This window comes from Acanthopagrus latus, chromosome 3 (genome assembly GCF_904848185.1).
Source record: "Acanthopagrus latus isolate v.2019 chromosome 3, fAcaLat1.1, whole genome shotgun sequence".
Taxonomy (NCBI): Eukaryota; Metazoa; Chordata; class Actinopteri; order Spariformes; family Sparidae; genus Acanthopagrus; species Acanthopagrus latus.
Genome location: NC_051041.1, coordinates 17883380 through 17899345, shown reverse-complemented (window position 1 = coordinate 17899345; position 15966 = coordinate 17883380). Strand labels below are relative to the sequence as shown.

Here is a 15966-nt window from a genome sequence, read left to right as displayed (position 1 = left end):
GTTTTTGTATTCACACGTTTATTTCCTTTAAGTGCATTGGGACAACACAAAAAAGCAGAAGAAAAAAGCCAATTTTGACATCATTATCAAAGTAGTTTTCTAGTATCATAAATATCAGTGCAAGTAAGTTATTGGCTACATGTATTTACACACATTTATATAATGTTTACTATGAGTTAACAGATTTTCAATGAGCAGATCTGATATTCAGCATTTCTGTAATTATTGGAATCAGTCTTTATTTTTAAGCTGATAAAATACATATTTTCAGAATGTGCTGCTTTGGCTCTGATGCAGTTTGCACATCTTCAAAATAACTAGTCGGCTAACTTATATAATAATTATTTTAAAAAATGTAGTGAGTTAAAAGTAAAATACTTCTTTCTGAAACGTAGAGTAAATATTATGTTAAGTTGCAGAATGTGGAAATACTCAAAACAACTATTTTGCACAACTACAATGTTAAAGCTGCCACCTCTTGTATTTTTTACTGTATATAAGTGTTTATATTTACCATATATTTTATTCTGTATACTTTCCTTGACTTACTTTGCACTATTTATTTCTGACCTGGAGCGAAATTCACAGTTTTAATATACATGTGTATAGTGACAATAAAGACATATTCTATTCTATTCTATTCTATTCTATTCTATTCTATTCTATTCTGTGTGGCTTAAAAGTTGTACTAAAGTAAAATACTTGACATTCCATTTTGTTCATACTGCATTCTTCTATTATAATAACGCATTTTAATTAGTCTAATCAAATCAGTCATTAAACAATTAGACAGACATGGACGGGATTGCGCGGTGAGGGGTTCAGAGGCTGTGGGAGAAGAGGACACTGTCACACACTAGCCTATCAAAAGACACATTTCATATAATCCTCCTAATGACACACATTAACTCGTCTGTTCCGTTTCAGTGAGTGTTTTCCATCCAGCCTCAGCAGTAAGTGTGATCCCGTGCACTGTACACATACCTCACCTGCCGCTGGAAGGTGATGGGTGTGTCCCGCATACTTCCCTGTGTCGTCTTCACCCAGTTGTGCAACCACGTTTAATAACATCTTATTTAACCCGAGTAAAGCTGCTCCCACACAGTCGCACACAGCCTGTTTACATCTAGAGGCGAGCAGGAGCCTCGCAGCATCGAGGGAAAACACGAAACTCAGAAGTTTGACGACAGAAAGTGAGAGGAGTCGTTTTTCCCTGAGGGTACCTGAACTACACGGTGTCGGCAGGTAAGGCGGGAAGGTGTTGTTGTTTGTTGTTAGCTTTGTTTGTTGTGATGTCACAGGAGGAAGGAACGTGTTGTCTGAGTCCCATCAGCCTCTGGAACACTCTCGTTAACTATCGTACAGTTTTATCTCGCTGCATTATGTTTGTGTCGACGTGATTTTGTATTTTAAACCTACAACTTTAGCTTGTTGTTACGTTCAATGACTCGACAGTAATCCGGAAGTTTGAGGGTAACGTGTGTGCCTACAGACATCACTGTGGTCTCACTGGTGTTTTTCCACTCTTCATGTGTAACTACACATTAATGTTGTCTGGCTGACTGTAACACACACACACACACACACACACACACACACACACACACACACACACACACACACTGTCTTCCTCTGCACCCAGCTGCTGGTCATGGGGGACATCAAGAAAGGGAAGAAGGTGTTTGTCCAGAAATGTTCCCAGTGTCACACGGTGGATGAGGGGGGACGCCACAAGACTGGACCCAACCTGTGGGGTCTGTTTGGGAGGAAGACGGGCCAGGCGCCTGGCTTCTCCTACACACAGGCCAACATCGATAAAGGTATGGATCAGTGATAAAGGTATGGATCAGTGATAAAGGTATGGATCAGTGATAAAGGTATGGATCAGTGTGTGGACGCTCCCACCCAACACCTCAACTGTATTATCATTCCCCCTGGTGTCAGTCAGCTGGTGGAGAGGTGCAGCGATCAGCCACATCTCAGGATGTGTAGCTGTCGTTTTGCACCGCGGTCACCTCGACTGTATCGCCAGACGACTCTGGATTAGTTGTGAAAAACTAATCCTGCATTCAGTCTCTCGTGATTTCTTTCATGGCCAAAATGTGATTAGCATGGCGGCATGAAATGACAGAGGAAAGGTTTCCACTCGCTGTCTAGGGAGAATGGAGAAATAACTTAAAGTAAATAAGAATCATTTTTATTATCCATTAATCTGCCTGCTATTTTCACCATTAATTGATTCAATGTTTAGTCTATAATGTGGCCAAAGAAAATCAGCAAATGCTGTAATTAAGAAGCAGGAACCAGCAAATGTTTTACAAGTTTTGCTTAAAAAGATAGACAGAAACATTCATCAGTTCTTAAAGACATAATATGTTGGAATTCTGTAGAAAAAACCTCAAAACAACTCAGACGTTGTTATACATTTTATGGAGTTGTGTACTTATGTTCAAACCCAGAGAAATAAATGACTTTATTCAAGGTTTCATGGAGCAAAAGCAGTTTTTCTGATGCTTTGACACTGTATGATTCAAGTTTTCAGTATCCAGTTGTATTCCCACACCTCTGTGGTTTTACAGCACAGATTCACCATCTGTCTTTCCTTCCTGCCCTGAATGCAACATGTTCATGTTTGTCTGAGCTTTTAGGTAACAGTTGTTTCACAGTCACTGCCATAAAGCTGAGAAGCAGCTCGGTCTTTACATTTTCTGTCGGAGCCGCAGGTCTGAACAGGCAGCACCGCTCTGACTCTGAGATCTGCTCCAGCATGAGTCCATACAACCTAAACACAGTGAGCAGATGTGTGAGAATGCAGATGTGTTGTGAGATAATGTTCACATTTTCAGACCTCTGCGTGTGTTTATTGTGTGTTTTTCAGGTATCGTATGGGGCGAGGACACTCTGGAGGTATACCTTAAAAACCCTAAGAAGTACATTCCTGGCACCAAGATGATCTTCAGTGGGATCAGGAAGAAAAAGGAACGAGCGGATATTATCGCCTACTTAAAGGACGCCACCTCCAGTTAGACTGAGGACACAGGACACACATACAGCTGTGGACAGAAGCGTCACATCATTTACAATAGATTTTTTTAAATATGCATCACTACATTGTGTTTCATTCCATCTCTGCTGCCACCCTGTCGTGTTTGTCGGAGACTGTTTTTAATTATCGTGTGAGTCAGCCCCCGACAGCTCGAAGGCTTCTTAAAGGAGCAGCTACAGTTTTGGGTTTTCTAAAAAAATGTTTCTTCTGCTCGCACAGAAACTTTGCATTCATGCCACTTTAGCTCTTACTGCACTGTTGATTACTGCTTAAGGTTTTCTGTTATATTGTGTTGACTACTCGTTCTCAGTCTCTTCCTGTTTATTGGTTTTTCTTTTACAGTCTTAGAATGGGGAGACTGGATCGTGCGTTGAATGGTGCTGGAGTGTCTACTCTGTTTTAATCCTCTGTTTTTAAGACATTTGGCTTTGACTGTTCTGAAGATGCACTTTAAAATTAGTATGTTTTGTATTCATAAGGAAAGTGCGGTCACAGACGTGTATTTTTTTATATAAAACAGCATTTTTTTAAAGTGTAATTTTTAATTCTTAAAGTTAGCCAATTGCTTACATTTGTGCAATGTCATATGCCTTTTACTGAGTTACCAAAGTGTACTATTTATACTTTTATACTGTTATTTCTTTTCTAAACAATGCATTGACCTTGACTTGAGAAAACGGATGTGCAAATAAAGAAAACTTGGTCCAATCTTTCCACACTGTGTTTTTATGGTTTCCTTCCACTTATATTCATTTTGTATTCGTTCAGCTCTTTATTGTCTGGAATGTCTTTGGCTTCAATGCAGGATCAGAAACATTATTCAAAGAGATAACAGAATACAAATTGTGATATTGGAAAAAATAGTATTTAATTCAGAACAAAAGCAAAAGAAGTATTTGTACTCATGGTCTCAAACTTTTAGACCCCACATGTCGGTGTTTGACACCATGCTGGATCTTCTGAAGTGTTATATTAATATCAGTATTCTAAAACTGACGTGTCAGTGTTTGAAACCTTGTCAGATTTATTCATTTATTTAGTTACGTGTTGGAACACAAAGATTCCGTCCTCACCTGAAGTTTGCGTTGAGCATCAAATCATGTGGGCTGACATTAATCATCAGGACTTGTTAATGCATTTATATATTTGTATTAGGGGATAAATAATATTACAAACAGATGCAAAGTTCGTGGCGTCCTTACATCACAGAGTATCTGCATATTATATATTTCTTATTTTTTGCCTGACATATGTCACCACACCACTGACAGAGTGGAGTTATATAAGAATACAGAATATTCATTTTACTTTGATTTGTGCTGAGACCTAACACATCCAGCAGAGGGCGCCATTTCACCGCTCACAGCCCACCAGAAACGTGTCAGACCCAGTGTGACTTAAAATACCAGTGCCACCCTGTTGTTCAGCCAGCTGGACCCACGTCGATCCAGATGACACACCAGATAATGAGGCTCTGATCCAGAGACCCTCTGGGACTCAGTGGCCTCTGCTGGGACAGAAAACAAGGTCCTTCCTCCTCAATTGTGTTGTTATTGACCGGCGGAGGGAAAGAAGCGGGTCGATAAGTGGATCAGATTTATTAGCGGTCCCGATTGGCTGCAGCTCGCCAGATGTCAGAGCAGCCACAGTGTGCGGGACCGACGGCACACCGCGCATTTCACCTGGGTTAGAGGAGCCAGACGGCGTGATCTCCTGTGGAAGGTAAGAAGGATCCTGTGATCCCGCTGAGATCACGTCCCGTCCATTAACGCCCTGCATCATTAGGATGTTACAGCATGCTGCACGTCTAATCAGAATCAGCGGGGACGAGCTGGACGTGGACTGAAGCAGCTGCAGCACATTTTCTGCAGAACACACGTGCGTCAACACGGGATCATCATTTGTGTGAGACTCGTCACATCTTCTGGTGCATGTGGCCACACTGGAGGATGTCTGTGTGAGGGGAACCGTGGCAGCCTTACTGTTGTTGACTTCTGTTATAAAGTAGGGTCAGAAGTCATGATAAACCTGAGTGGCAGGTCTGATCCTGGCACGTGTGTGTGTGTGTGTGGGAGGTGTTGGTGGACGTACAGCGGTGCTGCAGCTGCTGCAGTGTTGAGCTGCAACAAGTTTATTATGCTGTGAGAAGAGAGAGATCAGATGGTGACACCATCCAGAGAGAGTGAGCGAAAGTGACAGCTGCCAGGATGTGCATTAAGCTCAGACAGCAGAAATAAAGTGTGTGTGTGTGTGTGTGTGTGTGTGTGTGGAGACAGTAAAGCAGAGCAGCACCAGCAGGATGGACCTGGTCAAGATTGCAGTGTCTTTCCACATTCTTCTGTGTCCCGCGTGGGTCCAGTCCCGTCACACCTCCATGGACAGCTTCCTCTCAGGGCGCTCAGGTGAGTCGTGTCAGACCGGCTGTCAGAGAACACACCTGCTGCCTGGAGACTGTCTGTCACACCTCCTGTTTCTCTGCCTTCCTCTCAGCTTTCAGGTTGCTGGATGAGCCGTTGAGCTTTGAACCCTGCTGCCTCATGTCGCCTCCTCCGCCGCCGCTCTTCCCTCCGCCGCCTAAGCTGTGGAAGAGAGGCAGCCCTGTAGGTGTTGGCAAACACACACTCACACCTCATCTACACACAGGTGTGCTGGTTTAATCTCTCTTCTCTTGATTAAAGGATGAAATGAGCCTCTTGGAGCCAAGTGTCTTTGGAGGAGGAGAACAGGAAGTAAGGAAACCTGTGATACCTGGGTGTTCACCTGGACCACCAGGACCTTCAGGGCCCCAGGGCCCGCAGGTAAAGCCCTACTTTCAGGGTCACATTCATGGCATTCATTTGTAATAAGATTACATGATGCAACCATCAGACTGTGCTGCTGCTGTAGCTACTCTAAGACAGTGGACGTGTTGTTAAATAAGCATGGGAATGAAATAAAATGACCTTTTTACGATTGATTTTCCTACAGATGTACCTCGCTCTGTTAGTATTATGAGAGCTGGATATAAATCTGGTGTCATTTTGCAGGGTCCTGGTGGATTACCTGGCATAAGAGGACCAAAAGGGGAGAAGGTTTGTGTTTTGTAGTTTTATCAGTCTTGAAGTATTTGTGTGTGTGTGTGTGTGTGTGTGTGTGTGTGTGTGTGTGTGTGTGTCCTTGTGTGTGCTAACGAGTGCTACATCTCCTCTCCCCTCATTTGTCCTCCTCCAGGGAGAAATTGGACGTCCAGGGTCAAAGGTGAGCCGCTCCTCCCCTCCTGCGTGTCTCGTTCCCTCGCTCATCTCTCTCTGGTCCATCTCGCATGTCCTTGGAAATAATGGGATCTGGAAATCTCTCTCTCGGCCTCCGTTGTCCCCTCTATGCATCCTCAATCTCTGTGATGTGATTTGTCTGTCGATGTGCTCAGAATACCCTCTGCAGCTGCTAAATGGGTCATGCTGCATTAGTCTCAGTAGCCGCTTTAACCACATATAAGTTTGATCGCATCCCTGGATGAGTCCCGTCATCCTCCCACTCCTCACCTCTCTGTCATCCCCCCTTTCTTTCCTTCTCCTCTGCGTCTTCCTCCGCTCTCCCCTCCTTTCCTTGGCCTGGCTCCATTAGCCCTCGTACTGGACTCCAGTCCTGCTGATCCAGGCTCTCCAGCACTCCACTTCTGCACTTTAATCTCCCTAAGTGCTTTTGCTCTCCGTGATAAATCACTTCACACAGCAGCAGCAGGTCCGCGGTGTCTCTGCAGGCTGCCGCTCTAATGACAGGCAGCTAAATGAGGGCACACTGCTTGCATGGCAGCAGCTCTGGGGTACTGGTCCAGGTGTTACAGTGATGTGAGGCTGTTGCGTAATATATTTGGCTCTCATGCTTGGAAGGAACTGGCGATTGAGTTTGATCAATTAAGCCTTTATTCCTGTTCACTAATTAGAAAATCTCTGTGGTATTGTTAAAGCTTTGCACGCTACGTTTTGTCCTCTGTCACGTCCGGTTAGGAAATCACAGGAGGTCGTTTCAGCTTGCGTATTTATTCTGACCATTATTTGAGCTGGTTAGTCTTCATGAACATCAGGAGGGGGAAGGGTCCTGAAAGAAGCATCTTAGCCAGAAAAAACACGTAAAAAAACTATTAAAATAATGACGTTTTCGTACATCTGGAGGATAAGATTTGTAGCCCGGGTACTTCAGCACGACAAGACTTCATCATGATGCTGTTTCATCATAAATTTATCAAAAATGTGCAGGATATTGCAGTTTTAATTATATTGCAATTAACTGTGCAGCCCTAATCTTAACAAACATAAAGTGCTGCAGATCAGCAGCAGACATTAGGCGCAGTACAAAATCACAAATCAGCCCAGTGACGTTCTGGGAAATATGCTTATTTGCTTTCTTCTTAAGAGTGAGATGAGAAGATCGATATCGAGAGCAGCTGGCAGGCAGCCAGTGGCGTCCTGATGTAGTCGCTACACCCGGCCAAGAAATAGTCCGGCGCACACACACCTGTAAAACCACAAACTGTCATTTCTACACTTCACTTGTTCAGATTAAACAAATACAATTTAGAATTTAAGAGGTGATGATGGGAGATCGTGTTACATTTCCATGAAGCCGGCGATTGTTTTCAGTATTTATGCAAAGCCGGAGTTTCTCATTTGCACATCTCACCCAGCAGAGACGAGTGTCGCCACCAACACGTCCTCATGCCGTGCTGGCTGTTCAGCTTGAAACAAATGAAGACAGCTCAACTATTCTGTGGACGCTACGAAATTGCAAATAACTTTATGTGATTGAAAGAAACCCACTTGCAGCCCTCTGCAAGAAAGTCTGTTGAACGAATCCTTTAAGGTCATTAAGTCAAGGAGGTTGTAACGTTATTCTGCTGAAGCTTCAGGCTGGTGTGTGTGTCTGTGTGTGTGTCTGTGTGTGTGTGTGTGTGTGCGTGTGTGTGTGTGTGTGTGTGTGTGTGTGTGTGTAGGGTCGGACAGGAGCTCCAGGCCTCCCAGGGAAACAAGGAGCACCAGGATGGCCCGGTCCAGAGGGACCCATGGTAAGTCTCGTCCACATACTGAGTGATGTACAGTGGTCTCCTCACAGGTTTTACACAACAGTACTTGGCATCTGTGTGTGTTTTTTAGGGTGAGAAGGGGGATCCAGGGCTCATGGGCTTACCAGGACTGAGGGGACCACCCGGGACAAAGGTTAATCACAAATCCACAACATCATTGTTGACACTGTTGACTCTTTAGTCTCTCTGACTGTTTTTATCATATCTGCTGTTATACTCCTCGTCCTCACAGGGTTTGCCGGGTTACAAAGGAGAGAAAGTAAGTTGTTTTTCACAGTGCACACGTCAGCGACTACACAACTATATCATCCTTCTCTTAACGTTTCCTTCTGCTCTGTTTTTTTTTTTACAGGGCACTCGTGGTGACCCCGGAGCAGCAGGACCAAAAGGCGATAAGGTGGGTGGAAAAACACCATTTCCTTTTTATTGCAGATCATTAAACTGTTTCTGAAAACGTTGTCTTGTGTTACACTGTACAGCCCATTTATGCTTGACGTTGCCTCCCGCTGTGTTGTAATGGAATAATCATTTCATTAGGCAGTGAAAATCTGTAGAACAGTTATTGGTTAGAATCCAAAGTGCTTCGTGACTTGAAACACTTTCTTTCTGGTCCCTGCGTTTCAGGCTCTCTTGAGCCCTCTTATCTCAGACACAGATTAAATGAACATTAAAGCCTTTTATGAGCGCTGCTCTGCTGACTTAATGGCTTTTCACACATTAAGCTCTCGTTTTGATTCTTTTTAGGGTTCCATCGGTTTGCCTGGGATGCTTGGGCAGAAGGTAAGAACGATTCAATAATGAGCACATTAAGGATTTTGATTTAAACTGATTATCCATCAACTGCTCTCCCAGGGTGAGCAGGGACCGAAGGGAGAGCAAGGAGTCTCGGGGAAGAGGGGACCGACTGGACGGCCTGGGAAGAGAGGCAAACAGGTGACGAAAGGATGAGTGACGCACATGTGCACCGTGTGTCTGACTCTGTGTGAGACGCATGTAGGCGGAGAATATTCCACACATTTCAAACATCCTCCGCTCCGTCCTCTCGCGGGCTAATTCAGTCACTCAAGTTTTACTTCCAGCTCTAAGTTTAGACTTCCTGAGGGGCTGCAGGGTCTTAGATCTTCTCAGTCTACACATTTATATATGCACACACACACACACACACACACACACACACACACACACACACACACACACACACACACACACACATTCTCCCCAACAACTAGATTATCACAGCTGTGCACAAGTGGCAGTTGCATGTAGGTCACCTTCAGTGTGTGTGTGTGTGTGTGTGTGTGTGTGTGTGTTTTCTAATATTGGGTTGTCCTGGTTTGTACAGGGCATGAAGGGCCACGCTGGAGCACCAGGAGTCATGGGCCCCCCAGGACCCCAAGGTCCTAACGGCCACCCCGGACCACCTGGACCACCTGCCTCAGGTACAGTAGTGTGCCTCACACACAATCTACTATAAATTACAGTTTGTAATGAAGAAGAACTGCAAAGATTTCATGACTAATTGTTTAATTTGCTTCATTGAAAAATGCTCATCAAAGTTTTCCAAAGTGACACCATCATTTCTTTTATCAAGACTCTTCATTTACTCACATTAATGATAAACAAAAGCAGCACATCCTCACAATCAGTAACCAGTAGTTGGTGCTTGATTGTCTTTTGCAGGTCTGTACCTTGTAGGAGAAAAGGGAGAGAAGGGTCTCCCAGGTCCACCGGGCCGCTGCGACTGTGACTCCACTCTGGGAACCAACAGTGCTCCGTACGGGAGCTACACACAGCGGGGCGGCTCCGACAAAGTCCCTGCAGTAAGACCCCGCTCACTTAAAACCATCCAACATGAATCTGTGTTGACACTGAATCAGTTATTACTCATCTACTCTCTGTGTGTGTAGATCTTTGTGGTGAACAGTGAGGAGGAGATGGAGGGTCTACATCTGGACAACGCGGTGGCATTCAGGAAGGATCAGAGGGCGCTCTACTTCAGAGACAAGGACGGGTGGAAGCCCATACAGGTAATGAATATTGACCAACGCTTTAAGTATTTAAAGGGTATCATAATATATGTAATTGATAATTGATAATTTCCTTAGCTTTCCACAGACGGGAAAGGCTTTAATCTGCATTCAGTCGCAGGTCAAATGACTCTGTAAGTCTTGTTTTGTTTTCTCTCGACTCGTCCAGCCCTTCCAGCCCTTCCAGTCCACAGAGAAAGTCCCAGATAGGGTCGGTGTGTGCGGGGACGGAAAGGTCCAGGCCCAGCACGGAGAGGAGTGTGACGATGGAAACCAGATTGTCACCGACGCTTGTCTCAGTGAGTTATATGCAACTCTTGTTCATTTGATTGCCTTAAAAATCGCTAATTCACAGATTATCTTGATATCACTTTGTGTGATGAACAGTGAAATAAGAATTGAGGTAAAAACCCAGAAGCGAGACTTAAAAAACATGCAGATCGTTGGCTTTTTGCTACACGAACACCAGCATGCTGTCCGATACCCAGCTGTTCACGAGACACCCTGCAGCGCCTAAATACAGTACGCCACAGAGCCTAAACCCACATGGCAGAGGATAAAAGCAGTAAGCACGGTGAAACCTTTCCTTGATCTTTCATTAATCTCACCCTCTCTTTTCCTGCCATCCTGTCACTTCTCTCTCCTCCTCTCTTCAATTTAATTAGCAGGAAAATGCTGTATTGGCATCTCAGAAACACACAGGACTGCCAAAGCAGTTAGTAACGTCATCTCTCTCTCCTCCTTCCTTCCCTCCTTCCCTCTCTCTCTTTGAACTCTGCCACTACCTTCTCCTCAACCCCCCTTTTCTCCGTCACATCAGACTGTAAGTGGGCCTACTGTGGAGACGGCTACCGACATGAGGGCATGGAGGAGTGTGATGGAAAGGACTTCGGTTATCAGACCTGCAAATCCTATCTTCCTGGGTAAGATCGCTGACGAGGTCCAGACACGTGTCATTCATTTGGGTACAACTTGCTTCTCCCCTCTTGAGACCTTTCAGTGCCAAGTTTGCACAATGTGGGTGACATTTTAATCAGCAGTACATTTATACTGCATTGATCTGGGGATTTTAAAAGTCCCCCGAATGAACTACTGTACTTTTACTGTGATGTCACTGAAACCGTTCCGAGATGATGTTGCATTATCCCGTCCAGTGTTTTATGTGCTGTACTTACACTTAAAGGAATTGCTCAACAAACAGGGTGGAATTTATTTCTCAAAACAAGTAGCGGTCAGCATGTAACCAGAGCTAACCGCTACTGCTGCCAAATGTAGCTGCCGTTCAGTAACAACCTCTCCTGGCCGTGCAGCTAGCAGTCCAGACTGGGAGCTTGGAAATGTTTACGGTGCTTCCACAGGAGCTTCGGTCCGGATGAAGCTGGCTTGTTAGCATGCTAAACGTGCTATGCCACAGAGTTCACAACATAGCTGTTATTTAATAAGTAAAACTGCACCTTTTTAAAACTCACTTTTACCTTTGGAAATGAGCCAGGCTAGCAGTTAGTCCATGCTTATGCTAAGCTAATAGACTCCTTGGCCCCTGTGTGCACTTGTAATAAAGACTAATCCTCCATGTCTTCTGCAGGTCCTTCGGGCAGCTCAGGTGCACCGACTCTTGCCTCATTGATTCCACTGGTTGCAAGTATTTCACCTGAACTGGAAAGTGAAGAAAAAAAAAAACTGACCAGGATGCAACTTTGCAACTTTTCCTCCTTCTGATCACTGGGATCACACTTCAGATTTCTACTGAAGTCTCACCCCTTTAAAACAAACTGATGGACTGAAGAGAGAGTGCTACAGGGAAGCTCTTGTGCCTGCTCTGAGCCATGAGGAGTCATGGGAGTCGGCTCTGAATGGACGATCTCTCCTGGGGGTTTGACTGTTTTATTGGCCTCAGGGAGCAGCTTCCTGTTACTGTCACTCCATCGGCTGCAGCACTGTTACGAACACTGGCGATGGCGGAGAACATGTAATGATTGTACCATATGAAATACTGTTAGTTGTGTATGACTTGCTGACTGTTGATGCAGAAATAAGCTATGTTCTGAACTTTTTGTAATGACAGAGAAAAAAAAGAGCCTTTTACAAAAGAGGCGATGACAGTATTTAAAGTATTTGTACTGTATTATGCAAATCAGGGTGTTTAAATGTGTTCGTGCCATGTATTGCAAAGAAACATGTATTTATGAAGTGCAATGCTGTGATATTGCATGTAAATGTGTGCCAGTGCACAGCAGACCTTTAATCAGCGCTGTAAATGTACCAGCCAACATGTGGCCGTGTTGAAGTGAATGTTTGAGTACCTGACGGGAGGAAAATGAATGTCATACTGCAACAACGGCGAGAAAAACACCTGTGATCACCGCAGCAGCATGAAGAACCTGCTCAGAATTAATGCAGCAATATGTGACTCGTGGTTAATCTCCTGCATGTCTGTAGATTCAATAAAACACTGTACACTAATAAAGATCAGGCCTGCGCTTCACAGTCCTGTGCAGCTGATGCTGACACAGGCAGAGTCAGTGGGCGGGGCTTATGCGCAGACGCAACCAATCAGAGCGCGACTTCCTGCAACAACATGCATGATGAAAGTGCCACGTAGAGGGAGCAGCTGCTGCACCTCCAACATTTGTTCACACTCTCCAGTTCTCTGCTGTTTCCTGAGCACCGTGCAGCGTGCAGCATGCAGCGGACGGTGCTGAGCTGGCTCTGCGGCGCCCTGCTGCTGCTGGCGGCCAGCGGGGGGAAGCTGCCCGAGGCCGAGGTGGAGGTGGAAGTCATGCACAGACCTTTCCTCTGCCACCGCAAGTCCAAGTACGGAGACATGCTGCTGGTGCATCATGACGGGTACTTCGAGAACGGGACCGTGTTTCACTCCAGGTACGTGTCACGATGACGGCCGGTGTCAGGCTCTGACGTCACAGCGTTCATAGGGCCGGAGACATTTATTTAACTCAGTCTAACATTCGTGTTCACTTTATTTTGTCCAGCCCCTTTTTCATGTAAGCGCGCGTTACATCTCCATGGTGACGACAACGATGTCTGTCACGTGATTAAAACTTTTTTTAAAAAAGGGTCACTGCACCCAAATAACGAGAATCCAGATGTTCCCCCTTTCCTCCAGCGGTTTCTAACTGTAGATAGTTTTGGTTTAAGGTGGAGGTCAGTTGGAATTTATGCTGTTTAAAGAACTGACACAGAAAAAAGTGGGATTTAATATTTAAAAAAAGGAAGAAATAACCCAACTAGCTGTGAACAATTTGTAATTTCTTTTTCACCCCAGTTATGACAGCTTGTGACTACCTACTACAGGCGACTACAAGGAACTTTTCAGTGTTCATGAAACAGTCTATTGATTCTTCCCATGATTATAACTCACCTGTAACCAGACATATTTTTATATAGCTGTTATTGATGCCCGTTCTCAGGTCCAATCACATACATCACATGTAAAATCACATATAAATACATTACATCATCGCGATCCATCCTGTGGTCTCACTGTCAGTCACTTCCAGAACAAATATGCCCACTATCGAAGATCTTTACACAGTGAGTGCTGCTGTCGTACCACTCATGTCAAAAGGGGTCGCCAGGATCAACAAAAGCTGGAAGATCCTCGTAGTCACTTTAAAGAATAACTTAAAGGTGCAATATGTCAGAATTTAAGTTCAAAATTAACCAAATTAACCAAAGCATGAATTAACAAAAATAACAGTCACGATTATCTACCAGTACCTGCACGGCTAACTGAGCAAGCTAACTAACGGCAGCTACAGAATCTGACAGGTGACCACTTCATTTATACGTGTCGCGTTGTCAGTTACAGTTTTGTTTAGTTTGAAGTTACAGTCAGAGCTAGCCCAGTAATAACGGGGTGTAACCTTCAGTTTCCACCTTATCTTACCTTATTGGCTGCTGACCTGCTCGCAGTCCTTCCTTCTTCAGTCTTGTAACCCTCCACTCTCACCTTGATGTGTCTGTCCACTAGTCGAGATCAGGCGGGCGACAGTGGGGCCGTGTGGTTCACGCTGGGCATCAAGGAAGTGATCAAAGGCTGGGACAAAGGCCTGCAGGACATGTGCTCTGGAGAGAAGAGGAAGCTGGTCATACCTCCTGCCCTGGCCTATGGAAAGGAAGGGAAAGGTACCATACTGTCTGTATCCAGACACATGCAGGCTTCACTGCATGCTAACATACACATACATGGCACTGTCTCCTCAGAAGTCCTTCAGCTTTTCTAAAATGTCTACATTATTATGCATGTATGTATATTATACCTCTCTGTCTTGTTTTGAATGGCCCTCTAGGACTCCCACACTGAATGAGGGTTTCATTCAGCAGTATTAGTCCACTTACTCTCATCATGGAGCATGTGATCAATGCTATGCTTTACCCTGGTAAGCAAACACCAACCTAACCAATAACATGTAATCCTCCTGTGCCTAACAACCTGCACTGCCTCTCATTGACACTGATGACTTCAGTTTTTACTCACATTCTGTGTGTGTTGCTGCGTTCACTCACCAGCGGTGTTGCTTCTGCAGCATTAACCAAACCAACAGTATATTCTTCAGAATGACGCACGCTTACAAATACCTCAGGTTATCACCAGTCTGAGTTTTAGTTGCATCTCTTCCTGTGGTGTCGTCTGCTGTCAGGTAAGATCCCACCTGAGAGCACACTGACCTTCATCATCGAGTTGCTTGAGATCAGAAATGGACCGAGGTCACACGAGTCCTTCCAGGAGATGGACCTCAACGACGACTGGAAGCTCTCCAAGCACGAGGTGAAAACAGGGGTTGCACTGTTTCTGTTTTCCACAGCAAACATTTTTGACTTTGAATAACTTCTATCCAAACGTGTAATGGCTTCCCTTCTAGCTCTTTACGTCTCTCCCTCTCTCACGGCAGGTGAAAGAGTACCTGAAGAAAGAGTTTGAGCGCCATGGTTACCCTCCCAACGACACGCTACACGAGAACATGGTGGCGGATATCTTCGCCAAAGAAGATGAGAACAAAGACGGCTTCATATCCTCAAGAGAGTTTACGTACAAACACGATGAACTTTAACAGCGCTCATGCAGTCTGCCAGTCTTTTTTTATTTCATGGTGGAAATACTTTGGTGCTTTGGAGTGCATCACAAACACTCTCTCAGGTTACCTCAAAGTATTTCAGTTTTACAGAAACATGTTTGTGTCGTGCGTGTCGTGTGAGCGCCTCCTGTGTGAAGATTTGTGTGGTACGACTGGAGCCAACAAGGTTTTTTAATCAGTTCATTTCTGTGGTGTTTTGCTTCAGCAGGTCTTTGTATTTTTGTGTGTTTTTTTTCTACTTGAAAACCTCTGTATACATTTTAAAGCAACTAAATGAACCTTTGTGGAGAAAGAGATAGTTGGTTGTTGGGTTTCATCCCCAGATCGTCAAATACTGTCAACAGAACCGTCTGTGTCTGACAACCTGGAGTTGAAACCCAACAATCAACTGTCACTTTCCCAGGAAGTTACATTTTGTTGCTGTAAGACTGTATTATTATTTGTGACAATACCTGTAATGTAAGATGATAAAGTATCTGTTACTGAATTTGGCTCAGAAATTTCCCTTTTAAAAGGTGCAAAATATAAGAATTGGCGGTGCTCAAACCAGATATGGGCAGCTTATCACCAGAGTTACTGCTAACTGTTGCATTCATGGTTGTAGCTACTGCTGCCCTGTTAGCTCAGTTAGCTGTGCAGCTAGCAGGACAACCAGGAGAGCCTTGGTGTTTGCACTGCTAGCACAAGAGCTTTTGACTGCTGGGTCCACTTAGAAGAACAATCATGATTTGTCCTTTG

The 15966-nt window shown here is 44.6% G+C and overlaps 3 protein-coding genes across 5 annotated transcripts; all 3 read left to right on the top strand.

Annotated features, from left to right (window-relative positions):
* The first annotated feature begins 912 nt into the window (after positions 1-912).
* Positions 913-3760, top strand: LOC119016417 (cytochrome c-like). 2 transcript variants are annotated; one of them, XM_037092213.1, is made up of 3 exons: positions 913-1245; positions 1643-1820; positions 2879-3760. In XM_037092213.1, the coding sequence occupies exons 2-3, from the start codon at positions 1652-1654 to the stop codon at positions 3025-3027; spliced, it is 318 nt and encodes a 105-aa protein (XP_036948108.1). In that variant the 5' UTR covers positions 913-1245; positions 1643-1651; the 3' UTR covers positions 3028-3760. The 2 variants fall into 2 exon arrangements, with proteins under 2 accessions (XP_036948108.1, XP_036948107.1); XM_037092212.1 differs by lacking the exon at positions 913-1245 and adding an exon at positions 1253-1473.
* Positions 3761-3886: 126 nt separating this feature from the next.
* wu:fc38h03 (acetylcholinesterase collagenic tail peptide) lies at positions 3887-12404 on the top strand. Of its 2 annotated transcripts, XM_037091977.1 has the most exons (18): positions 3887-5228; positions 5317-5448; positions 5537-5646; positions 5725-5844; positions 6073-6117; positions 6257-6283; positions 8016-8087; positions 8176-8238; positions 8338-8364; positions 8458-8502; positions 8850-8885; positions 8958-9038; positions 9448-9544; positions 9786-9925; positions 10013-10132; positions 10302-10431; positions 10953-11055; positions 11718-12404. In XM_037091977.1, the coding sequence occupies exons 1-18, from the start codon at positions 5207-5209 to the stop codon at positions 11785-11787; spliced, it is 1440 nt and encodes a 479-aa protein (XP_036947872.1). In that variant the 5' UTR covers positions 3887-5206; the 3' UTR covers positions 11788-12404. The 2 variants fall into 2 exon arrangements, with proteins under 2 accessions (XP_036947872.1, XP_036947873.1); XM_037091978.1 differs by lacking the exons at positions 10953-11055; positions 11718-12404 and adding an exon at positions 10602-10925.
* Positions 12405-12711: 307 nt separating this feature from the next.
* LOC119016378 (peptidyl-prolyl cis-trans isomerase FKBP14-like) lies at positions 12712-15715 on the top strand. The gene is made up of 4 exons (XM_037092159.1): positions 12712-13012; positions 14124-14278; positions 14794-14921; positions 15046-15715. Exons 1-4 carry the CDS (start codon positions 12816-12818, stop codon positions 15202-15204), a joined length of 639 nt encoding a protein of 212 aa, XP_036948054.1. The 5' UTR covers positions 12712-12815; the 3' UTR covers positions 15205-15715.
* The last annotated feature ends 251 nt before the right edge of the window (positions 15716-15966 follow it).